The sequence below is a fragment of the Trichoplusia ni genome, chromosome 23, assembly GCF_003590095.1.
Source record: "Trichoplusia ni isolate ovarian cell line Hi5 chromosome 23, tn1, whole genome shotgun sequence".
NCBI lineage: Eukaryota > Metazoa > Arthropoda > Insecta > Lepidoptera > Noctuidae > Trichoplusia > Trichoplusia ni.
This window is the reverse complement of record NC_039500.1, coordinates 4,311,194-4,339,015: the sequence shown is the minus strand read 5'-3', so window position 1 is coordinate 4,339,015 and position 27,822 is coordinate 4,311,194. Positions and strand designations below refer to the sequence as shown.

General features: G+C 37.5%; 1 protein-coding gene across 1 annotated transcript; it reads right to left on the bottom strand.

Moving 5' to 3' along the window:
- Window positions 1-65: 65 nt before the first annotated feature.
- LOC113504950 (atlastin-like) lies at window positions 66-27,822 on the bottom strand. Its single transcript, XM_026887470.1, is given in 15 exon segments — window positions 66-229; window positions 802-868; window positions 1,397-1,611; window positions 1,783-2,004; window positions 2,123-2,307; window positions 2,495-2,539; window positions 2,542-2,639; window positions 2,993-3,135; window positions 3,399-3,554; window positions 3,868-3,920; window positions 3,923-4,013; window positions 4,327-4,550; window positions 7,942-7,977; window positions 12,997-13,050; window positions 27,691-27,822. Coding segments are annotated over 15 exon segments (1,773 nt in total). The 5' UTR covers window positions 27,746-27,822; the 3' UTR covers window positions 66-100.

Sequence of the window (27,822 nt, the reverse complement as noted above, 5' to 3'; positions counted from 1 at the left end):
GAGCGGGCGGTCGCGCGCGGGGCTGGCCCGGGCGGGGCGGGGCCCAGGCGGGGGCCCGGGCAGGCGGGGCCCGGCGGGGCCCGGGCCGGGCGGGCGGCCATCACAACAGCTTGTGCTTGCCGTTGGCGGCGTGCGGGGCCCCGCCCCCGCCCAGCGCGCGCTCGGCCGCCACCGCCGCCGCCTGCTCCATGCCCTTCTCGATGCACGTCTGGTACATCGGCTTCATTAGCTGCGACACGCAAACACACTTATTAATATTCACATCGCAAGTGCTGTACTAATAATTAAAATGATAGTGTACGTCATCTTTAGACGTCTGATAAGTCTCCTACTAGTGCAGTTGTTGCAGCTATTTATTTGTAAGATTGGTTTGGTGTCGCTCACGTCAACAACAGACTTGTAAGAAATGTAATCAGATGATCGATCAGAGTCCTCCGTAGCGACTGGTGTCTTGAAACAAGACTCAACTTTGTGTCTTGTCTGTGGTATAAATAGCCTAAACACTATTTGTATTTAATAACACGTACCTCATATAATTCACACCGTTACGCAAACATTTTCCAATATTACTTCATAAAACGAAAAGGCCGCCCACATATCCGTCATGGCATATTGCATATCACAAGACCTAGCGGTCACGGAAACAGAAATACCTCGTGTAGCATATTATTTTAGCATCCACTAAAATCTATTAAAAATTGAAAGTCGGGAAGGTGATGAAATCTAGTCTCATAAGAATACCTTGATTGTCTAACTAATTATTTATGAAAATGTACATCATAGCAAATTGAAATAACTCACATTCTCCCACAGCACGTTTGCTACATCATCTATTGTGACTCCAATTTCTCGCATCTCTCCGCTGTATCTGTAACATAATATTTTGTCATTAGCAAAGCTTTTGTATAGCTTTGTACAGATTTGAGTAAAATTCTTGTAGGAAAATGATGTCTTGTAGTGCCCAGTCTCTTTTATAAATTCAAAGATCTTATCTATATACTAATATATAAAGCTGAAGTTTGTTTGTTTGAACGCGCTAATCTCAGAAACTACTGGTCTGAATTGAAAAAATCGTTTTATGTTGAATAGACCATTCATCGAGGAAGGCTTTAGGCTATAAACCATCACGCTGTGACTAATGGAGCGAAGATACAATGGAAAATGTGAAAAAAACAGGGCAGGTATAAAACATTACTCATATCTTCTACCCACGGGGACGAAGTCGCGGGCAACAGCTAGTTTAAAAGCTATGTGGAGGCGTTCATATTGTTAAAATATAAGGTGGTGCAACCATCATAATTGATCTCCAGCATTGACTTTTATGTGAGTTTTGTTAGCATGCTCGGCACTCTGTGTCTGGGGGCAGCCATGTGGTTGCTTGGCTATGGATGCGTACCGGATGTAGGCCCAGAGCACGAGCGTGAGCAGCGCCAGCCCCATGGCCAGGTTGCAGAGGTTGGCCACGGGGTAGAGCGCCAGCAGGCCGGCCAGCCCGCTCAGCACGTAGAACAGCAGCGCCAGCGCGCAGAACACGGACGGCGTGCGCGCCGCCTTGAAGATGTTCTTGCTCTCGTTCTGCGCGCGGAACTGCACGAACTGCTCGTCCAGGTCCTGCGCACGAACACATGCATTAGCCAAGTGTGAAATGTAGCCGATATAGCGCAAATCTAGTTTTCTTTTTGCTTTTGTAAGTACAATACATACATACTTCTAATATTGCTTTTTTTAATATTTTTTCTAGTATGCGTTAAGCACTTAGTTATACAGCGGCGTGCCTCGTACCTGTAGCAGCTGTGTGTAGTAGGCCTGGCTGAACTCGTCGCCGCCCATCTTGCGCTTGGCGTGGAAGGCGTGCAGCGACTTGTCCTTGATCCGCGCGTGCTCGGCCTCCAGCAGCTGTGTCTGCAGGTAGGGCTTCGCCCCGCCACACACCTCCTCCATCAGTTTCGTGTATAACTCCTTAGACTCGGCCACAGCTGTCAAGTTGTTAGCTTCTGCTGTCGCCTGTGACATAAGGTGGTGATATAGTTTTACTAGTTATGTGTATCTCTGAAAATCGGGCTGAGACCAATGCAATAAATTAAAAATTAAGTAACTTAAAGATTGCGGAGTATGTACTCACCACAAGCATGCTCTTAGGCTCGGGCAGCTCGTTGCCCTTGTATATGTTCATGTAGGACTTGAAGTACTGCACGAGGTCCTTGGCGCGCACCTTCTGCCCGTTGATGAGCTTGGGCACGAGGTTCTGCGGCGCCAGCAGCATCGGGACCAGCTGCTGCAGCGAACATTTGAATTCCATCTCGATGTCTGGAACGTGTACTTGTGGTTATATTGGGACGATTGCGGTGATAGGGGAATTTTGTAAGATTATATTTATGAATCATGATCATGTTAAGAGACTCGCAGAGATCATCACAATTTCGGGCAATTATTGCCGTAGTATCATGTAACACCTGATCCATGCCTCAATGTAGTGTGGTAGTGTAGTAGTTACCTTTGACCCTGCCGTCGAACTCCTGGCTCGTAGCCACGCGGATGCCGGGTGAGGCATGAGGAAGCACGCGATCTCCGAGAAGCACGACGTGATGTGCTTGCGCAGGGACTGCAGCTCGGGGTGCTGGTGAGGGGACACCTGCCACACATAAACAGAAGGCGTTAAGTTCACACGCGTTTCGAAACTGGTATGAAAAACCACAATCTCGCAGGAGCCAACTGATAAGCTTCTCTACCATAGTGAATAGACCTTACCTTACAGCTGTATTTTATTTATTACAATTGCAGCTAAGAAAGCTAGTTAACAGACTGGTTGAACCATGCCCATTTTGTTTAGAAGGTTTTTGGGGTCGTCACTTATTATAGGTTTCAGGAAACTTTTCATACATTTCGTGTAACTCAGTAATTTCCTTTCGTAATAAATAAGTAGATATGGACAAGTGTTTAGCAAAGTTTCGATGATGTCTACGAGTGCTAAGCTAGTGGTTGTGACCTTGAGCTCCGCTGCAGGATGGTGCGGCCGCCCTCAGCCCCGTAGGGCGCCTCGTAGGGGAAGCTCCAGTCGCGCACGAGGAACTGCAGCCGCTGGAACGGCGTGCGCCCGCTGTCCTCCAGCGCCAGCCGCCCGTACTCCGTGAACAGCTGGGGACAACAACATAAATTTTACTGCCGCAGGTCTTCACCTACTAGTGAAACTAGATTTTTCTCATACAAGAGATTTAATTCTTATGACACGGAAGCCAAAATTTTCATTTTCCCCGAAACGCGTCGGATACTGTGACCATTGGTCATTTACCATTTGATTTTCCACAAACTAATTTCTAACACGGATATGCCACACGGTAGATGGCGTTGCTAGTAACGAGACATCTTTTAAAACATAACAGTATGTTGTTAGTACTGACCTGTAAATGTTGTAGGTCGTCCTCCTGTATGTTCTGCGAGAGATTGTAGATGAGGACGGAGGAGACCATGGTGGAGAGCGCGAAGATGGTGGCGCAGTCCCTCACCGTGGACTCACTGTCGAACGCGCCCTGCGTGTCCAGCAGGACGATCGCCACCTGACAGAGTACACCAAGGATTAAACTAGCTTCTTAGAACATAATATCGATCATCCTATCGCTCACCGCATATGACGCATCACAAGATGATCGTCCGTGATAGTCGGATGAATATAAGCGGCGGTTATTTCTAAATAATTGTAAGTGGAAGTTGTTCCTCATAAAAAGTGAAAAAAATCGTACGCAATTCTACCAACACTGATGACAACCTCTGTATTCAAAAGTCCGGTCAACGATCGTGACTGTTCAGGAATAGGACTTTATAGTTAAGTACTTATAGTGTAGTAACACATGAATGTGTCTTGAAACTGACCTTCTCTCCATTGTCGAGCGTGGCCTTGAAGATCTCGGACCACATGAGGATGCGGTGGTGTCGCGCTCGGAGCCGCCGCGCCAGTTGAAGCCCTGCAGCGGCTCCTCGTCCCCGCCCAGCCAGTCCATGCTGCCGTCGGACCCATACTGTACATCATAACAATACATTTTCAAATTACAAATATTTTACATAAGTTCTTTTAACAGTTTGCAGCTTAAAGTTCAGTTTTGGGTAGTACTTAAAAGATCTGGTTTTAGTCAAGGTTTCATACATTAATTCACCACAGATAATATATTTAAAGTGTTAAAATGCTGTACCTATGTAAGATATTATTATACTTGTTTTACGAAAAAAAATAATTACAAATACAATTATAAAATTTTAAATGTCGGCACTCTTTGATCTCAACGCGGTCGCAATCAGCCGACAGTACCAAGTACACACAAAACGGAATCTCACCTTATTATTAAGGTACCGTAGGAAGAAGTCGAGCAGGAAGGACTTGCCCTTGCGGAAGGCGCCGGCCACTGAGAGCACGACCACGGGCCGGTCCTTGATGTCGTCCTGCAGCAGCAGCTCCTTCAGCACGTCCTCGTCGAGGCTGAAGGTGTGGTCGGGGCCCGTGTTCACCACCTGCACGCCGTGCGGACCGTTGCGCGGCGGAGCCGACGGCTTCTCTGTTACTGGGGGGAAAGACATCTCCGTTAAGGGCGGTTGCAAAAAAACTGTTTACATTACGAACGGAATACAACTACGACTTATTCAATATTCGAAAAACTTTTGAAGGCAACTTTAATAAATTTTAATAATTCTGGCTATTAACAAGGTTGACCAAAATATTGTGTGATTAAACTTTAGTGAAAGTGCGAGGTTGTCGTGTATTGTACGCAGTTATCTTACAACTGACCTCCGCCTGAGGTCGCGGATTAACGCTGAGATATGCGCCAGATAGGGACACGTGTGGCGCTTTGTTCAATCCTATAAGGCATTATCTTAGCTTTAACTTTTCATAATAAATTAAGATGTATTATTATGGTTCCGTATCTTAAAGGAAAAAACAGAACCCTGACTATACGCCTGCCTGGCTTAATAGTAGAAATTCACGGATCATGGTATTAGTGTGGCCGCCTTAAAAACGAACAATAACAATATGCAATCGAGATGCAGCACTGGATAGTGCGGCTGTTAATTCGACGGATGAGTATTTTTTACCGGATTTAAGCCTAAAGCTGTACTAATTTCAAAAAGCGTCTTCAAATATATATTTCCACCAATTGAGTAATAAGATTCTGTGATATTTAAATTCACTTTCCGAATCCTAAGAGACAAACAAGGTAAGACGGAACCGCAGGACGCTGTCAGTCTTGTCAGAAATTTCTCAATATAATTTCGATGTGAACTTGCAACGATTTTAATTGACCATTTCGATTATTGTTTAAGTATCGTACTCGCACAATGTTAAATGAGAAAACCAATTTTATGCCCGAAAATTAAGACTCTTCTTCATCTTGAAACAAATTTTGAAGCCCACTCAACCTGACTTGATAATCGTTAGGTTCAAAATACCAGTTTTCCAAATTATTAGTGGAATACAAATCTACGTCTTTTGTTCTACCATTGAGTAGTATTATTGTGTCGAGTAAAATTTAGGCCAGACCTAAAAAAATAATAAATAATGAAGAGTAAAGAAACCTTAATACAAATAAGGATTCGTTTAATAATGGATATTACGAGTCGACGGTCATAAAGTCGCCCCCAATGTTCAAGTCTATGTAACATTGAAAGTCGGCCAGGACGAAATGAGATCAAAGACAATTTGGATATCAATAGCATCCATGGATAAATACTTCTGAAACCATAACTCTTCCTTTTCATCCGCCATTGTTATTCTGACGAGGGTTTGCGGGTCGACAGCAAATCAGCCTGAACTTTTATATAGAAGCTATCTCTATGTCAGTAAGGTTGATTTTCGTATGGAGACTTCTAGTTAAGTGGATGTAATGTTATAGGAGTTTTGCTATGCGTACATCATACTTTTTATGTCAAGGTCGCGACTTTGTCTGTTCAGAGATAAATGCTTTTTGCTTGGCATATTAGAGACGTAGCAAAAAGTAATGATAACTAGTGTTATTCGGTATTAACTTTTTATATTGGGGCCGCAAGATTTAGTTGACTGGATTCATTATACGGCTACTTTTAATGGCAGCTATTATCATATTTCAAAATTAATGAATACAGAACAAATGATCGTGCTCATCACAAACATTTGTTATAGGTGGTAATCGAACCCACGACCGGAATAGCAGCCAGGTCTACTAACCACTTGTCTGTGGTTTGAATTGCCCACCGTCTTATTTGTATTTAATTTCAAAATCTTTTTTTTGAAATGTTCATTTTTTAATAACAATACAAGTTATTTCCATATTTTTTTATAATTTTAATCCCTTTTAAACGTAATGAACTATTTTTAATCTGCACTCAAGTGTTATAAGATAATGTCTAAGATATGACATTCCACAATGTTATAAGGTCAACCACGAAACAGCCTATGGATATATGCAATAATATTGGATACTTATGTACTGAGGCCAGCGTTCATTATGCAATAAATTTAATAATAATATGTATGTATTTAGTGCCCTTTTTCAATTGAAAAAAATGTGTGAAAGAACATTATAACAGTAATAGATTGCCTTCTGGAGTCGATTCTTAGAAAGTATTTGAAATATGTTTCCATCGAAGGATTGGATTTAAATAGGGATGATGACAATTGTTTTTTAAAGTGTCCGTCTTACAGTTTAATACGTAAAAATGGAAAAGTTAAAAATTATCATGTACAGTGACGCAAATTGTTACGTCATACGGCCCTCCTCCTAAATGTTAAACAGTTTATCTTTGTAATTTTTTGTTGTTAAGAAATGTATCATCATTACATTTTGTATGATTGAGTCATACAAAAACAAAGCCAACCTAATGATATTAAAATCGTGTAGGTATGCTTAGCGTACGAAAATGAGTCCTTCTTACACGTAAGCTAATTATGAGGATAAATCATAATGTGTAGTATACGGTTTTTGTCAAAATAAATACTAATACCGTACTATAGATTATAATTAGCTAACATATTTCCAACAGCATTGGTTTCGAAATGTAACTGTAATGGTATTTTAATGTAACAATAGTGAATAAATAATACTTCGCGTGTGATTAAAACCCTATATTATTTTCTTTGGACCACCAACAAATACTTTAAACTAAACGGAAGTTACATAATTATTCATATAAATTTTGGATATACCAATAAAGATAATATAGTTGATAATATCACTATCGTACGACACATTGCAATGTATTGGTATCGTTTCTTTTTGCTACCGTTGATCGCAGGCCAGGCGCAACGACAAGCTAAAATCGACCTTATTGCATTTACATACCGGTGATATGAGTTTATGATGCTTATCAGCTGTTCAAAATACCGTGCCTTATTATAGGGATGGAGAAAAACGGTACTATACAAGTATATGTGCTGCATATTATAATTATTATTAAATCAAGCTGTCTTCAGTATCTTTTCTCTGTTGTTTCCTGCGATAATATAAAAGTTGTGGCTATCAATCAATTGTGAATATGTTGAAAACGAGAGTGTTTTCTTTCAGCTTCGACACTGAATTTGATTAGATAAATAAGTAGGCCATAAAATATGATAAAGTAATCCATTTGAGAGGTGAACTTATTTCTCTTTATCTACTTTCCAGACACAGGAGACCTAGTATAAACAAGTCAATAGAATATTTTTTTCAGTCTGGAATACAGTATTAAGTTACAGTGTGTTGACTAAAGTCACCCCTTTTTGCATACAAGCTTACCATTGAAGGAATTTAGTTGGCGTACAGCAGAATTTGTTATTTGTCAGTACATAAATAAATGTATCATAATGCTTAGTCATTGCAATGTTAAAAACAAAGCGCAGGTTAATATTTAAACAAAGGCCAATACGGTATGACGATATAAAGTTACGGTTTTAAAATCTATTGTTAAGAGAATAATCAGTAACGAATCGAAGTTGAGACTTACTTGGGGGTTCTAACTTGGCATCAGGCTGGGATATAGCTAGAAAAAAAAGAGATATGATAAATATTAAAAAGTAGGCATGAAAAAAATATTCCGCTTGTCATCAATAGTAGCGGAAAAGGGCTATTTATTAAACATTTTAGAGTGAGGTCATCACCTAGCAGAAGCGGACGAAGGTCCATGGGCATAAAGGGCATATGGGGTTAATTGAGTATTGTCAATTGAATGACGATAGAACTTGATCAATTCAGCTAATGGTGGTCTGGGCCCATGTACTCGGTATTTCAGGGATAATGTTAGATCTTCAAGCCCAGGCTAGGTTAATAAAGATTCAAGAGGTACAGGTTACACGAACTCTGCATCTCTCTGACAATATATAAAAGTTCATAAATCAGGAGAAGTGAGTAATGTACAATCACACGTGTTCTGGCGTGTCATCTAGTGATATCATCAAGCTTTGTACTTTAGAACACACGTCAGTGGATGATGAAAATCTATCTTTCAACGGTGAAACGCCAAATTCAATGTTCCACTAGGTCGTGATATAGTGGTGCTCTACTTATTTCAGGAGAACATTCATCGAAACCCTCTCCATACGATCGAATGTCACATGTGTGGGGAAAGTATAGCTCAGAAGATCTATACGAAGAAGAGAGCCACACTTGTAACAGTCTCAGTTTAAGAATTGTTGGTAATCCATACGCTGATGTGACGTCACTTGTGCGTCACGGCTGATCATCACAAGTGTCGGAAGTCGGTTTAATCTGAAGGCACGTGCCACACGCACTGATCGCTGGGCATTAACCAAATAAACCTAACATCTGGCGTTATGTGCTCGAAACAAAGTGACGGGTCGGATCTTGACGGTACAAACCACCATACTAAGACTTACAGCGAATTACAGCAGTTGAAAGTGCTTTAAGAGGAGATTAACTGACAGCTAAAACAACAATAACGTTGACATTGGCATTAGCTTTAGAAATAAAGGTGATTTTCGCATGACAACAAATAACATATAATACATGTTAAGTAGGTCACTGGAGTAGTGTTAAGTTCCTGCATTATATGCTGGCATACGCAACACGGAAACTTGTAACAATAGATATCCTAGCCTCCGCTAATTAAGGATAATTCCTCGCGTGTCGTAGCGAAGGTCAAGACGTCTGCGTCCGGATCGTTGCGGACGGATGTGTTACGCCTTTATGTTGGATATCTAGTAAACTAGGAATTCTTTTTGACTTTTTCCTTATATTATGTTAGGTTTGGATTCTAGTTAGACTGAATATAAGTTACCATACTAAGATATTATTATGAACAAGGAGTTACATTACAAACTTTTAAAGAAAATCTCGACCTCACACTTGGATTTTTCTTGGACTCCGACTTTTCTCATGTAGAGGACCTGAGAAAAGTCGGACGCCTACACAGGTAAGTTCCAGTTAAGGTGGCCCAAAAGTTTTTTGACAACTCCAAGACACTTTACCTTGTGCCCGACCGTGTTTATATGTACAAAGTATACAAACACTTGATATTTGAGTTGCAGTAATGACGCCATTTACTTAAGCAAACGTTTTGCGTGGAAATATACGAACATACAGTTTAAACTTAAAATTCGAGTAACAATTTGAACACATTTAAGGCGTGTTCTAAATTAAGTCTATTAAGAAAACATAACACGAAAACGTTTTATAGTAATTCGTGTGCCATTGTCGTGACTGCGTCCATAAAAAGCCCTGCCCACGCCTACAGCACAGTTAAACCTAGTCAATAACAAGCAGCAGTTGTTCTAGCAGTTAACTATAATTGAACATGTAATATACTGGCGATGGACGATAGGTACGTATATGCTAACAGAGAAACTGTAATTTAACACTGGTCTACGTTAAAAAAACACGTGTTAAAATGTCGGTCCAATTGTGGAAACAGTCAGAAATCGGAATAGAAAACAATGGCGCTACATAAGTACTGAATGCTAATGATTGGAACAAACAATGCATATTGCGCTAATTATAATTCACTCGAATCACTGATTCACGGTGATATTTGATACCGAACCTTTCTTCATTATTTTAGTGGATCGATTTCACAAAAAAACCAACTTTGAACTTATGTATTTAGATTATTTTGTGAAATGTATCAATACGTTTTTCTATTCAAAAATATGAAAAATAAAATGTAACTGAAAAATATTTCGTTTTAGATAAATTTTACAAAGGCATTTTGTATTGTAGATTTTTCCATTACTTTTTGGTAACACCGCACTATCGGAGATTAGTATTAAACATTAGTAAAAACGTGACCAAGTTGCAAAAATAATTAAACATGACGATAATGACGCAATTACTCGTAATCTTCAATAACAAATGGGCAACAAATAAATATTTATTGACTAACTACATTTATGACTAATCATAAAATTGTCTACCCTCATGACACCGCGTAAATCATCTGTCAAAGATGCGGGAGTTAATGACGATTATATTATGATGATAGTCATGTGAATATTTGAGACAGAGATTAGTTAAAAAATAGATACAAATATAAGCTAAACGTTACATCTGTTCAACGGCCCCATTATTATATGCCATCAAAATATTCTCTCATTGCATAACTTCCAGGGAAATACCAGAAGCATTACCTGTTCATGTTTTACATTCATGACATTTAAATAGAGGCGCCGCCTGAATAAGATAATTTAAATACTTAAATCTACTTATATAAACTAACGAATCAATCAATAACATAAAATTTGAGGAAAAGGACCACGCGATTGAATAGGCCAGAAACGGACCGCTAACTTGAAACTGTAGGTACAAAACAAGGCTAGCCAAATTTATAAAAATAAAAGCAAGATGGATAGTTTAATACTGTCATTTAACATATAAAATCATTACTAACATCTGTCAGTGCGCTGTGCTGGCAGACTATGCACCGTGCCAAGCATTCACCGTAGTCATTCGTATATACCTTAACTTTAACGTTTTGAAAATGTTTACATTTTTAAAATAACAATGTATCATTAAAATATTGGATGAAGGAGAGGGGGTAAATATCGTGAAGTAAACAGAGTAATGACGATGAAGAATGTTAAAATCGACAAAAAATTTACAAGGAAGATAACAGAACAACAAATACACCGAGAACACCAAACCTTTCATCCAAGAGTAATATTCATGCCAAACATATTATACAGCTATCATTAATACTTGTCCTTTTTCGACAGGATTTCGCTCGTAACGAGACTAAGCCCGACCAAAGTCCCGAAACAGTATTCAATGACGAAAACTAATTTGCATCAAGGTTAAAGGTCATTGGGACCTCCGTTTAAATAAAAATAGATACGGAAAAATTTATACAGTAGTTAAAATCGAAAGATATTGAAATGAAACTACTTTTACGGATTTTATCGCGGTTTAATTTTAGATTTTATTTCCCGACGTTTCGAAACCTTTGCAGGTATCATGGTCACGGGCAGACTGAGATGGCGTTCGTCTTGACAGGAGATGTTGCTCGTTCTACCTTCATATTTTAATTAATTATTTGTGGTCCGACCTACGCAGTATGAGCTCACTGTGTCTTGATGTCTTGCAGCGCTGCTCTTGGGTTTGGCCTTGAGTTTATTTATTATTGGATCCCAAGTAGGTGATATCTTCCAGCCATCTTCTCTATTGAAATTAGGGTGTTTTTTAATCTCAATAGCCTCGCGAAACATCCTAGGTAGGAATTTGGATTCTTTAGCGAGGATCTGTGGTTGGTCAAATCTAATATAATGGCTGGAACCTTCAGCATGTTCGGCGACTGCAGACTTCGTTGAGCGGCGGTGTTTCACGTCAGCTATGTGTTCTTTAACGCGGGTCCCTATGCTTCGTTTGGTTTGACCAATGTAAGAGAGGCCGCAGTCACAATCTAGTTTGTATACTCCTGCATCTTGTAGAGGTATGTGACACTTGACGGATGGTAAGGACTGGCTAATCTTCTTGGGCGGCTTGAAGTATGTTTTAATTGAAGCTCGCTTCAGGATGTAACCAATCTTGTCAGTGACTCCTCTGACGTATGGTAGTACAGCAGGCAAACGATCAACAGTGGCTGGCTTCACTCGGTTTCTGTGACGGGGCCGTGGAACTTGGAGCTTGTTGTCTCGCAGTACTTGCTTGACGTGTTGAAGCTCAGCGGCAAGGTGTCTGTCATCACAGACACCTTGCCGCTGCTGACGTGAAACACCGCCGCTCAACGAAGTCTGCAGTCGCCGAACATGCTGAAGGTTCCAGCCATTATATTAGATTTGACCAACCACAGATCCTCGCTAAAGAATCCAAATTCCTACCTAGGATGTTTCGCGAGGCTATTGAGATTAAAAAACACCCTAATTTCAATAGAGAAGATGGCTGGAAGATATCACCTACTTGGGATCCAATAATAAATAAACTCAAGGCCAAACCCAAGAGCAGCGCTGCAAGACATCAAGACACAGTGAGCTCATACTGCGTAGGTCGGACCACAAATAATTAATTAAAATATGAAGGTAGAACGAGCAACATCTCCTGTCAAGACGAACGCCATCTCAGTCTGCCCGTGACCATGATACCTGCAAAGGTTTCGAAACGTCGGGAACTAAAATCTAAAATTAAACCGCGATAAAATCCGTAAAAGTAGTTTCATTTCAATGTCTAATATTCGCGTAAACCTATCGAAAGATATTATTTTTATATTCATGTCTAAAAACCGATGACAGCGACAAATTATTAATTATATTATACATAAAAAGCTATCGCATTATGGTAAATAATAAAGTGTTTTTGCCTTTAATTCAATTTGCAAAATATAATTAATTTTGATTTATTCATTACAACACTATGTGTAAAACCAAGATAAATCATATTTACCTCATAATAATTAGCTCCAAACTTCTAATTAATGAATAAATTAAGTCTTTAGGTATAGAGAATATAAGAACCGCAAGATATATACAAGCCGAAACATCGATAAACAGCATTCGATACAACAATGTTAAGTACTCCACATCGGAAAGTTAACACACAGACAGACTCACACACTTACTTTGTATGTCTTTATAATTGACACGCAAACTCAGCTTGCCTACCACCTCATAGCCTGGAACATAATTCACAGTTCAAATATTGTTTGCTCAAAAAGTTTAAAACAAATGCCGAAACCTTCTGGTGTTATGAATATTTCTGATGGGTCTGATCATAAATCACACGTTATAAAAAATACGACGAAGACTGACGAAGTAAAAAAGGGGTTACAAAAAGCCAGGGCCAGCAGTTTGTGTACCAAAAGACCAGTCAGCAGGTTTTAGGTCAACATGACATTGGATTGGATCGGTGGCCAGTTGGCCCTTTAAAAGTAAAGCACCTTTATGTTAATCACCTTAAGCCATTGTGAAAACTTCTTTAAAGGAACGGAACTATTTTTATAAATTTTAGGCATCGCAAAACACAAGACGTAATTTGAATTTAGATTATATAAACAAATAATAAAAATTGTAGTAGACTCAAAAGGTATATTGTAATTATTAATGGTGTTATGAAGGATGTACACCTGACTGATGACACTTTCACTGGACGAAGCCATTTCGTACGCAATGAGAAATTAGCGGTGCATTCGAAACACAGGTCTGGCGAGCTCCCAAACCTGAGTTAAATTATGTCAATAACCTGCTTGGACCGGATCCAATGATAACGGAAATATTCCAACTCTTTTCATCAAACTGATGAATTGATCATCAAAATTACATCTTTCTCAAATAGACCGCACACTGTTTAGATTTTCTTCCTAATGCGGCAAAACGTTATGATACGTCATCTTGGCCTTGAATGATCCGGGATTTTACGTTGGTCAAATACAATTTAAGATTTGCCCGGTTTTGTCGATCAATTACAAGTATGCTCGTCTACGTAGCAGTGACATACGATGTTTCATGTTTGTCCAATTTCTATTTATGCTATTTGACAGGTATGCCGTCAGAGCTGTCCTAAGCTTCGTAAATGAATCAGCTAGGTTCTTAATCACTATGAGGCAAGCGTTGAGAATAAGGTGGGACAGAATCTCAAGTGCTTATAATTGGGAGTTATAATTACGACCAAAGTTTATTTGAACAATTTCTGCAGTTGATGTTATAGGTTTACCTTGAACTCTAATTATTCCTCCAGAAATAAGTTCCAATTCATTACGTGTTTCATGTAACACAGCACTACACCGGACAATGTTATGGCTGGCATGTTCCCAATAACCGGGAACTGTGTGCTGATTGAAAATAATTCTGTTATATGTATCGGTATAGGTAGATCGCCAGTATAGGTAGAGGCGTATACTTTTTGATAAATATTTTATGGTCCAGGTTAAAACAGTCCAATACATCGCAATATACGACTTAAGTGCTTCCATGAGCAGAAAAAAAAACGAAATCGATACCACATGGAGCAAATCAATGCTTGTCCTGTGGTTTTTTCAAGTGTGAATGGTAGGCATGCCAAATATACCGCAAATGATCCGTTAATGCGATTCTAATATATTTCTATGACGTCACATTTCTTTCGCTCGGTAAGCAGCTTGTTTTTCTAGAGTTGGCAAGAGAACTAGACGAGGTGATGTGGTACATGGTGGGCGGCTTCTACCATATCGGAATCGTTGAAGAAATTCCACGAGTACATGAGCGCCACAGACAAACGTATATTAATAAAAAAATGGCAAAACCCAAGGGAAAAGGTGTCCCAGTATAATAATTGTATAATATTAATAGAATGAACTTACTACACAGCGAATCGCTTCGAATTCCAAAACAGTGCCAGTTCGAAAGTGAATGAGCATAGCATACCGTATTAATACAGCGAGGTATCATCTAATGTAATTAAGCCATTAGAGGAAAGAACACATATTAATAACAGCCGGATTTCTTTCCAAATATGCGTTCAAGAAATTCAGTTAACGCATTTAGTTCCAAAGTGTGTTCAACAAGGACCGGTACAGTATTTACTGGCTAAACGTATTTTGTGGACAATATCAGTTGCGTTTAGAGGCAGTATTAAAATTTAATAGCATCAGCAAATCATGTACTTATCCATAACCATGACAGTAACTTGAACAAATTGAAATAAACAATGAATAAAGTATCTGTAATTACTATTACATTGCTAAGATCGGTCGTTTGACATTGATATTCCTCAAGTAATCGGATCCCAAGCATCCGGCTTGTGATGCATGGTGGTAATAATATAATATAGACTATATAGAGCAAGACATTGCCTACAAATTGATAAAAACGTAGACATTTGGCATACTATCATGATCATACACAACCTTGTTCATACACAAGGGAAGGCAGGGGAAAATTTATGGATGGATGATTTAAGTCACGTGCATCAAATAGACGAAAAGAAAGTACAGAGAAATAGACAACCGAAAATGTACACTACAGCGATGTGGCGATACTAGCACATATATTACCAACAGACGAGGACGCGAAGATTATTTAAATGAGTTCAGTGAACCGATTACAGAGCGATGTCAAGCGATGCCCCACATTCCGACGTATTTATGTAATGTCAACTTGATGCGTGTTAATTGCAGGCTCGTCTGAGACACCGCTGATTGTGCCGAGATATAGATGGAGGCTTTGTGCTTCGCCGCCCAGGTACAGTACCACGACATTATCTCCGCGAAAAGTAATTATTAATAACTTGATGTATTTAGAAATAAAATACTAGGGTGAGAATGTACCTAAAAAGAATTAGCATTTTGTAAAATTATTATTTATGATTACTCTAGCTATTCCATAAAATTATGTTAAATCTATTTAGGACAATAATTAGTTCGTATTTTTTTCCCATGCAACTAGTAGGACTGTTCATTAACAATGTTTTTAATATCTAACGAAAGTTCAGCAAGGAGACATTATAAGAGGGTGAATTTTAAAGAAAACGGAAGAACCGATTTTTAAACAAAGCTTACCACAAAAGACCATCCGGTATTGTTCCTAATGGCATCATACAATATGACCAAAGCGATAAAGTTCTGAAATATCTGATAAGACAATTGACCAGTACATCGAATCCAATAAATGCAACAGCGTTCATAAATATACGATTAACGACAACACATTTGATAAGCTATCGTGCAAGTAATCGGAGAACTATGTCGCAGAACTAAATACAAACGAATATTAACACTGATATATTACTTTTATATTAAATCACTACATTTGAGAACTGTGTAAACATGTTTACATACATAAATTTCTACCTACTTAACCAACGACGGAAAATACGCGGCTGGAAAGGACTTTTTTTTGTAATTATAGATAGGTAGATAAATAAGAAGGAAGAAAGACTAACCTAACCTGTGGTTACAATTAACACACACGAATGAGATGAAAGGGTACTTAATGTACAAGACAAGACACAATACCACAAGTGTGGTTCTCGCTAAACGTGAAACACGACCGCCAGGGTCTCATTACCACTTATAATACCTCTACATTAACTCTAGTGACACAAAGGACCAATCCCACTATGTATCGAAGGACCAAGTTTTATCGAACCATAGCACACTTCTGTTATTATAGATAAAGAAACTAAACTTTAAGCGAGAAATCAATTTTACTTTGCATTTAATGCGTAAGTACCGTCAAATGTAACAAATTTGATTACGCTGAGTGATTTGATTGAACTCCACTGATCAAACGAGTCGACTCGAAGGGGTTTTAAATCAAAAGCCTTGTATGTCCTTTTGAATTGAATAAATAAAAGGTTTGCAGTGTATACGATCTTATACAGTTAATACCGATGGCCTTATCAAACGAAATTAACTAAGATCGCACGCCATATTACCTTATATGGTATCTATAAGAACTAAGCATTCCCTTTTGCATTCGTATAGAAAGAGAACATCTTGCATCTTACCACCAGTTCAATTTGCGGTACGAAGTTATGATTATTTAAAAAGCTTCGGGATTACAAGTTTATTTTATGACCGATAGGACCTTGTATGGATAGGCCTGTGTTCGGTCGAACTGTGGGTGGGTTCCACCTACACAAGTTACTGACAAATGAACAAAAACGAATTGAAAAATAAAAAGAACGAGGCATGATGTAGAACACCAAATAATGAGGATGAAATGTAAGAACTGGATTTACTATTTTCATAAATATGTAATTAAAGTCTAGGCTACTGGTCTGTTTATTTCCGAATCCAATCAGAAAGTAATTTAGATAAATTATTTCAAAAGATAGAGAAACACATGTTGGGAACGTTAATTGAATTCTGCCAATCAAAAGCTGTTTTCACACAAGCATGTATTTTTAGATAGTGTATAAAGATTAATTCAAATTTATCTGCCTCGACAAGGTCACGTAGAATGAATGCATCGTGATTAATATTACTAGGTATTTTATCTCGACAAAGTAATAAACAAACAATATTCAACTACATTGCGTAATCATTGTGTAAGGTTATATGTACATTTTACAATTCAAATTTTACGGGTGATTTTAATAGACCTGTTAGAGGGCCTGCCACCAAGACACAATAAAGTTACGGATGTGAAAGAGTGACACACACTACTCCGTATAGAGTGCTATCTCGCTCTTTAAAAGACGGTTTTAGTCACCAGAACGCTTCAACAGGTAAGTATAAACATATAACAAGTTTGTCAACCAATAATAACATTTTTTAATCTAAAACCAGTAATAGGTACATAGTTCATCAGCACATTATTAATTAGAGTGTCGTACCTGTATGACGTCGATTTGACAAAAAACGCATGTTTTTTATAGACCAATCATTATCGATCAATGTACGAGCATTGATACATAAAACCGGTACATTGTTTACGGCGGTAACTAGACAATTTATATAGCAGTTAGCTTTGAACGGGCACGATCTATAAGTTAATTTATTTTAATTGAGTAATATCATATTACAATGAAGTGACGTTTATTTAATTTATTTGGCCTCCTTTTAAGTTGGATCTGAAAGTATCCATAATCGATCCATAGCCCTTTTTAATTAACGGAGGGAATGGATACACTGTTTCCGATGAAATACGGTATATGTATATTCTGTTAGACCAGTTAGGCATCTTAGCCTTCTTTAGGAAGGAAAATAAATGAGACTCAATTATAAATAATTATTCCTACACGTTAAATATAGGCATTGCCGTAATCTTCGATCCGCAACAAATGACCTTGATAATGATATTAATTAGTAGACAACACTTCAGCGTTTTTAATTAGCAATTACTAAATGCACCTGTAGGTACATAAATATTGTTACGTATAATATCACGCAAAAGATATAAAATATTTTATTATTGTTAACCTTGCACGCAAGACGACCTAAATATTATAATTTTTTGTCCAAATTTCTGTACATTTTTTCATATTTAATACTGATTTATTACGACACTTTATAAGTGAAGAAATAATCGGATATTCGATGCGATATATTACTATAATTTAATTTTATAACTGTATTTAAATACGGACCATTGAACTGAACACTTTATGACCCTCTCCGTGTTAGGCCATAATAGTTATATTAAAATAAAGAGAGATGATGGGAGATAACGAAGTGCTGATATAACACGTATCTTATAAAGAGAGAGGTAGAAATAAGAACGTGTGAAAATCTCAGTAGCATCACGTTCCCCTTTTTGAACGCCTATGAACAAAATCAATGAATTAATAAGTTTCGAAAACGTTGGCGGGTATTTTTTTCCTTGCCTACGGTGTCCCACTGCTGGGCAAAGGCCTCCCCCAAATCCTTCCACGACTCTATATTCTGGGCAGCATGGAACCAGCCTGCGTGCTAAGCGTTAAGGTCGTCTCACCACCGCTTCCTAGGCGGGTATTTTATGATTCTGAATTTCTGATCATATAACCAGGGTCAGTTAATGGCTAACTGTCAAAATTCTAAACATGGCATAAAATATTAGCGGTCACTTGAATATTGTCTAATGCTGTGTAGAAATGTAGACTTTCTCAACAATAGTTTGGCATCAAGTGGGTGTGTACTGTCTGGTTTATTGAAACACAAAACATTATTCAAGAAGCTAGGCGAGTAGCCAGAGCCCGGACTTGAATAGTGTCTCTTTTGTTCGATCCTTAGAAATGGTATGCTTAGAGCTGGTATACAGCATTAGGTTATAAATATAAGAAAGGAATTAATCTTAAATAACGATTTGACTTAAACTGCAGTTTTTTTCTAATCATTAAACGATCAAAGCATCATCTTCGTGTATTTTATTTCCAGTAAAATATTTGTGGAAAAAAATCACCGTAGAAGGCGAATGGTTTAGGCTCGTATTTGGCAATAACATTAAAATACAACAGCATTGTGCAATTTCGCCTTCCGGTCCTAGTTTCCTAGGACGAGCGTTGAATTTATAGCAGGCTTTTTTAGACTTTTTACCGTTGTAAATTTCTTTCCGCTAAATGGAATCAAACGATCTTGACTTTTCGCTTATCACAATCTCTCCGAGGTAAAGTGCGGTCAATGGGCCAATAAAATCCGGCTTGTGTGTGACACAAAGCGACGTAAACAGTAAAAAGTGACGCCTAGATGCATGCGTATTATGTTAATGGGTGCTTGTCCATGGTTCACTGTGTGGAACCGTTTGTACACAATATCTACTCGTAATACTTGAAAGTTAACGGGTTGCTTGCACTCCTGTATTGAAACTATTGAAAGCATTCTATAAAACAATTTCGAAGGCACAAAGAGGAGGATTTCTAATAAATAATTAAGCAGTCCATTCACGAAAATGAAGTCGAAGACTTGGTCCTGGCCTAAAGAGATTAATCGTGATAACTCTATATGATTAAGAGAATTTTACAAAACGTGTAAGCCACAGTCAGTCTAACGACCCGGAAAAACACAATAACACACATACCAGCTGCGTCAAGCATTTACGCAACAATCCCAAAAAGAAATGAAAGTATTTACCATATAACAAACATTACCACTCGGCCAGGCAAAACAACCACCAAAACGGGTACGTCCTACAATTTAACATCCGTAATTTTGACACGAGTAGCGACAATCGGAAACAGACATGTGTGTAGTAATTTAGAAGTTGCGCGACCAGCCGCACAGCTTTCTAAATCCACGGGGCAAGATGGTTGACCGGCTGTCATTAGGTAAACATAAATACTTCTGAGTATTGGTGTTTTTTGCATCCGTTGCGAGACTGCTCGCGTCCAGGATGAGATGAGTGGGTAATGACGGGCTTTTATATCATCATTAAGCTCTCCTTAAGAGTACTTAATCTGTTTTACTTAGCTTTAATTGCAGCGCAGAGTTAGCAAGACTAAGCTGCCTAGCAGAGTGGACTATGTTTTTGAATGTCTGTTATGACACGCTCTGAAACCGTTTTATTGACCGTTGTTACCCCCAGTCAGTGTTCGAACATATTATAATCATATCAACAAAGACAAGACCAGATGTGTGTCAAAATAATTCGGCCACCCACATCCACACCTTCAAAATATAATAATTCAACCGAACCGCAAGTAAGTGGATATTGATTTAAAGACATGTAAAGAGTATGTATTACCCGGCGTGCGTAAAAGGAAGTCTTGGCATTCCTGTGGTGCGGTCACAATAGGCATTGATTACCTTTGTTGTCGTTCGACTGTAGGAATGGCTAATATTGTACTACAACCAGATCTGTTTGAGATAAGCTCTGACGATTTTTATGGGTAAAGATTCATGGAACTTAATTTTGAGCCAAATAACATCTTGAAATTTCAGTAATGGGGAAAAAATGATGTAAAAACTCTTTTCCTTTTCGAAACGAAATTCATCCCTGGAAACAAAGCACTTCAAAGCGCTAAGATGTCTCAACAATGTTAAAGAAAGTTCTATCGCTTTGTTTGTCTCATTTGCCTCTCAATCATTCCATCCTTTCTTTCTCACATCGGACACACAAACCATAAACAATGATTATTCTCTTATAAGTTTTGTTTAACCAAGAACAGTTGCAGCTGTGAACAATGTCATAATGTCCATTATGCGGAGGTAAGACAATCGATTCGTTAGCCGTACAGGTTAGAATAGATTGTGAGTAGATTCTAATCGATAGAGCCTTGAGTACTGTGGAACTGATGTATGCAAGCTTTGTTGATGCAGGAAGCGAGGTGATTTCATTGTAATTGAAACCTCTCGTATACATTTAATGATGAGATTAGATATAATAAAAATTATGGAATAACTATAGAATTAAAATCCCAAAATACCACTTGTCATATTTGTAAGGATATGGCAGAACAAACTAGGAAGATAAAACGTCTGTCTTGTATAATGTATTTTAATACCTCGGTGATAAAAGGAATAAATATATCTAAGGAGGAATTCGACTCAAATAAGCAATTCATATTAACGTCCAACTTTTATACTTCTTTATAAATTCATCATTGAACGTATCGCAAACATTGACACGGTTCTTTCGCTCAAATACGCATTAAATCTACAGGCGATATAACAACAAGACTTTCACTGCGTACTGCCACCGTGCCATAACACGTATGTAACATCACGCAACGACTCAAACTGGCTGATTACTAAGGTCACGTCAATGGACCCACCTCGTCCGACGCCCCGGCTATAATGGCAAAAATGGACTCAACGAAATTCGTACTTAATCCCTTGGAATAAAGGTGTTTAATGTTTTTACAGGCTGCCGAACCTGTTACTTCAGTATTGCTCATAAGGACCGGGTTCTGATGTTTTTAATTGGATTATGTTAATATGAAAGAGATCACACCCCATCCAAATATAACCGAAGCTGTATCGAATTTCAGACTTGGACCTGCATAAAACAGATGTACTGAGAATCTCTTAAAATGTTAGTTTCCAACATGGATGTCTAACTCGGTTGAGTTTTATGTTTGAAAATTTAATGCAAATGCACTAAACTTGCGATATAAATTGTTTTATAGCTATTTGATCTTGAATTGTTTAGCGTAACTGTGAAATATATGTACACAGAAGGTTTCATATTTCGACAACATTTTTGTGAATGCATACGTTTATGGAATGCATTATTAAAAGTAATTGCTACTTAGGGATTCAATACATTTAATAACGTATTTTCTTTTAACTAAAGTTCATTCCTTTTTGTCACCTTAAGTGGGTGGGTGGGTACAATCAAACATGGGTGGCGACGAGGACGATTGCGAGACCAAGGGGAGGCATACGGATGCATAAAACTGAAGAAGAAAGAAAGGCCGGAAGAAGACAAACACGTGACCGAATGGAAAAATCAAAGAAAAACCTCTGTCGAGAAGTGGCACACTAAAGGCTCAACGAAAAAACGTGATAATATCGACGGAAAGTTACCTCCCGACAACCAGTTCACTAGTTAAAACATCAACCAACAATATTATGATCAAGTAAAATCTGTTACTGCAATTAAACTTAATTAATTACGAAGCATTACGCCCTTTGTTTGAATACCTCAACATTATACAGTATTTAACATCCGCCATCATTGTTCTCCCTCAATACAAATTGTGTTTTATTAATATCTCAAGTGATTCTTATATACAAGAGTACTTTGTTGGATACTTTTCGTAATAAGGATTACGTCATTATTTGTATTACATTTTACGAGATCTCTGTACCTACTTTTGTGTATTGTAAGCCGTACTTCAATCCAAAGGCGATTTTGTACTTGTAGAGATTAACTTTAGGAGGCTAAGGTATATTATGTTATTCTATAATACAAGCTGTAACTTTATAGAAAAATCTTCGGAATCAATCCTTATATATTTACTTCATCGTTAAGGCGTGATTGATTGAACAAAGAAGTCTGATAATTTAACTCGCACCGGGTGGTAATAAAGAGCTACTGACGCGTTGTTTCCTCTAATCATGCTTTCGACGATTCAACAATTACTATCTGACAAATGATACAATTAAAAAGCATATTCTTGAAGTCATTTTGAGGAAATACCACATGTTTTATAGGACAAAATTAATGTCTTTTACCTAGCACTATTATTCTATTTCAAATTTATATCTAGATTTAACAATGAAACCCGCCGAGCTCACCATTAACAAGCAATAAAACAGCTTTTCTAAAGATACAAATACGAATGTCTGATTTAAACATCCAACTTATCTATCTCGGAAAACCGGCTGACCGACACCTCGAACAAAATATAGGACATTATTACGCCTTTTGCAATGGCAAAGGGACAACAAAATTTCTACAATAATTGCGAGTTATAGCTGATATGGTGTTGTGTTTCAGAATTGGATGAATTTCTGGCAGGTGAGGTTAACTTTAGGAACATTTATTTCTAGCAACTAGTTTAAATCAGCTGTTGCTTTGCATAACCAGCAATAACTCGACCCAGATGCAGATATAATTAGTAGTTATTGGCTACTGAATGTGTAGTCTCGGTTTAAGAATAGTAAACAGATCAGTTTCCGTGGGCGGTGGTGGATGATAGTCTTGTTATTATACAATGAAGAATGAAAACATAAATTGCGTTTTATAACGACCACTTTAAAGTAAAAACACCTGATTTATTCTGGTGTTTACAGATGTTGATCAACGAATTATTCTCCAAACACCTCGATTTCGGAGTAACAAGTTAACTTTAAGAGCTCATAGGTTTTTATACATTATGTTGGCTTTTTTTAAAGAGTAACTTGTGGAGTTCCTTGCCAGTTCTCGAAGACTCGCGCAGCTAGTCATTAATATTAATCTTTCGGATGGGCCTGAAAAAGGGCCTACTTGAAAATAAAACCTTTTTGTTTTTGCGTATGATATTCTCTTACAAGAGAGGCCCTGATCATATGTTGTTAAAAAGGAGATTATGGCTTTGTCTCGAAAGGGATCGAAAGGCATTTTACATAGGCATTTACTTACATAATAATTTCAACGCAATCCGAGATGGTGGGCATCAAAACTATTCTATATACAGAGGGACCGACTGATAGAAGCCTTATTTATTTGTCTGTTGATGTTTTAATCGCGGATCTTTGAATGATGGATACCTTAGCTATTCTCGATGCAAACGCTTGATGTATTCGAAAGGAATTCCGATTTCTAAGGTTTTATTCGCGTGTCATCGTCCTTGGTACATCCATATACATCCATTCATGTATGCATGGTGTTTAAGGGGAATACAAAACAAAAAATTACCAATTGCCATTACTTGACACATACAACTAGATTAATATTCAGACCTTGTATACATATTGTTTAGGTAGACTTATCTTTGTTTGTCCATAAACATATCCATCCTTTTTGAAATATTTTTTCGTAGGATAGTTTTGGCAATTTGAGCCAAATCCGATGGCTTCATGGAGAGTTCCCGTAAATTCTCAGCGGTCATCCGCATCGTAAATGTACTCTAACATTAATCATTAATAGGAAATGCTCGTATGCTTTGTAATGGGAGCGTGACCCGAACTTTACACAAACGGACATTGGCAGCCGGCCGACAACGCTGGGCTGAAGACGAAAGTAGGTTTGGAGATCTCTGCCGCATACGTGGACAGGTTACCCACACATACATACTTCACTATCGTAAGCATTTTATAAGTGGGTAACAGGGCAAACGAAATGCCGGTCAGGGACTGTCATTTGCAAAATGTCGAGTCCTATATGGTGTAAAATTACGCCGGATAGGTGTGATAGCGAATTCAAATTTAAAACAATTACGGTTGAATCGATTTGAAGCGCATCGTACAGCACAGAAAGTGGAAGGGCGAGTATCCTCTACATTGCAATGGTCTGTAATTAATTTGCATAACAAATTAATAGGTGGATTAATGGAAACCCACATTCCTGCGGAAATTTTAATGGCTGGCCGGTTACTAGTATGCATTATTTGTAAGTTGGCAAAGTAAGTTCGTTAAGATTTTAAATAATATATGTTTGAGGAAACTGTCTTTAGAGTTTTTATGTCCGATAATTAATTTAAATATCCACGCCTCAACATGATTTAAAACTAATGTTATAGACTGAACAAGCTAGACTGCAATCTAGTCATAAATCTAGCGTTATTTTGAACAGACTTAGCCTATTAAAAGGGCGTTGAACTACAACTGTGTAATTTATTTTTAATTATTTTGACTTGTGCTACACACGGGCACACGTATACTGTGGCTTACCGAGAGCGTGTGAACTCTATAGTTAACTAGGTAACTGTGATAGACATACGAAAGCTACCTGCGTTGGTTAAGTTACTGGTAAGCAGCAATGACTTGTAAAATAAATTCGATAATGTTTATAAGCCTTAAATATCTGTAAAGGCAGCGATTTTTATGTATTTCGCGAAGTACGTATGTACCTATAAGGTAGAGTCACAACATTCCACCACTATCAAGGTACGAAGGTTGAAAGTGTAACTAAATTAGGTGTATCAACAGGTAATAGGCATACGTATGCATTAGCAGGCGCATGTGCTAATATTTACACAAATCAAACTTCAAAACAGTGTTTGTTTAATTTATCGGAAGCGACCCAGTTATGGTTCGTATCATATGCAAGATTTAAAATTATACATTTTAGTATTCATATAAATATTTATAATTTACCGAAGGCCAGAGAGCTGTATACTTAATTGTCATTGTCGTAAACCCTCATTAATGACCTGTGACCTAGTTTATGCTTTGCTGTCGCGACGTGCAGATTGAGCGCGAAAATTATATGTTACGTGTAATTTGCATGCAATACCACTTAAGTAAATACATTCCGATCTGTTATTTTTACTTCCATTTTATAAACAATAAAATATGCGAAATGAAACGCAAATGAAAAACCATAGATGACAAAAATGTTTACATAAAAACTTTTTGCTAAGACTGTAGATTAAAAAACTTTGCAACTAACTGAAATTAATTCTTAATGTTGGCAACGAGGCGTGCATAAAAAATAATAATAAGATGGAAGGCGGCGCAAAAACTGACTCGGAAACAGGTATAACTGCTTGTGTGTACTTTTTGTGTTACAAAATATTTGTTGGAAATATATTTAGCTGGACAAGTTGGTTCTTTTTGCAAACAGAATTTGTCATCCTGGTATATAAACCTGGTGACAATTTAACATGGAGCAAAGATAATAAATCACGTGTTTAGTTATTAATAGTATAAATATATATACATAGGACCGGTCCCAATCTGCTGCTTGCATTTTATTTTAAGCTGAATTTTATCTGACCTTAACTGCTTTAATATTCACTTTGACCTTCCTTTTATACATATTTTGCAGGCCATCAAGCCGCTCCAAAACTTTCAATATTTGTTCCCAATACATACAAAATCATAAATTTAGTAAACGAACAAGCTTTATTGTCAATAGTAACAAATCACAAATGCAATTAAAGTGAGATAACAAAACAATTTATTGTTATGTATATGAAAGCGTAACAATTATTTTAATTTAACACACCTCTGTATTCTTTCAATGGATATAAATGACATTATGAAAACAATCTATTTTTGTATGTGAGACAACCTTTGAAGGGGTCAAGGCATATTCAATGTGTAATAATAACCACAAAATGAATATATTTGACAAGATATTATAGATATCTTAATTGTTACTCTTAGGTTTCAGTTTTAGTTTTATTCCATTTTTTTATTAGTTTTGGTATCATTCCATAAAAGATCTTGAAATGATTTCTCCAATTGTTTTATGAATTTTCTCTGACTATATATATTATACACCTGCAAAAATACACTACCATACAAAATATATAGAAATGTTAAAATAAGTATTTGTGAAACGTTAGGTACTCCAACTATTATGATTATAATTAAATTGTAAAATAATAAATGCTAAGTGATATACTGAGTCTATAGATATGTGGACATTAGATAGTTGTATAGAAAGCTGAACTAATCTGTTGAGCATTTATGTCATAACAATCAAGATATTTAATAATAATCTACAACTTTTGAATTTATATACAAAAAGTAAAATGATTTTACCATTTATCAAGTTCCAAGTTAGGAACATAGTTTAAGATAGTTTTCTAACTTTTTATGGGTCTTGTATTAGTTAGATGCTACGATCAAAAAATGTATATGACACTAATAATTATAACACATTGAAAATCAAGAGTCAATGGGAAAAATCAGTAATAATATATAATTTTTAAATAGTATATCAATGCACCTTGATAAGTCATGTATTGTATTCAATTTCATCATTACACAGTATAACAATCACATTGATACAACTTGTCATCTTCTAATGACTGGCAAATTACCAGCTTTGGATTGTTCACACACTGCGAAACATTCTAATTGGATAAGAAAGGAAATATTCCAAACATTTAACGCTCGTGTTGTGGCTTAAATTAATGCAATAACACACAACGTACGAGCAAAGTTCAACAAGTCGCGACGTTAACTCCGCACAAATAAACAACATTAATTACGATTAAACGCACTTAACCTCGGCTAATATCGAGTATTACAACAATAACATAGGAATACCTGAGTGGAGGCTCCTGTCCGCGTCCCCCGTCATGATCACTACAGTCCGTGCGACCGTCCAACGGTACCACTCAACGCGTCAGGCGGGCGGCACACTCCGCTCCTGGCGGCCCAGCACCACAAATCCACGCAGCAATTATAAAAAGAACCCAATTTCAATGTCACAAAGGTAACACGAGGGTAACGGGCCACGGCAACGCAGCCGATCCGCACTGACGTCCGCGATACTCACTAACCACGCGTCCTAACCATAAATATCATAACAACATTTACCTTCTCCCTCATGGTTATTAGTTTCTCGATGTTTATGTCCTTCGACTTCAGCCATATTCAATTTATTTATTTCGAGTTCTGACTGGACTGAACATAGCGACGTAAAATTTTTCCAACACGACGCAAGTTGAC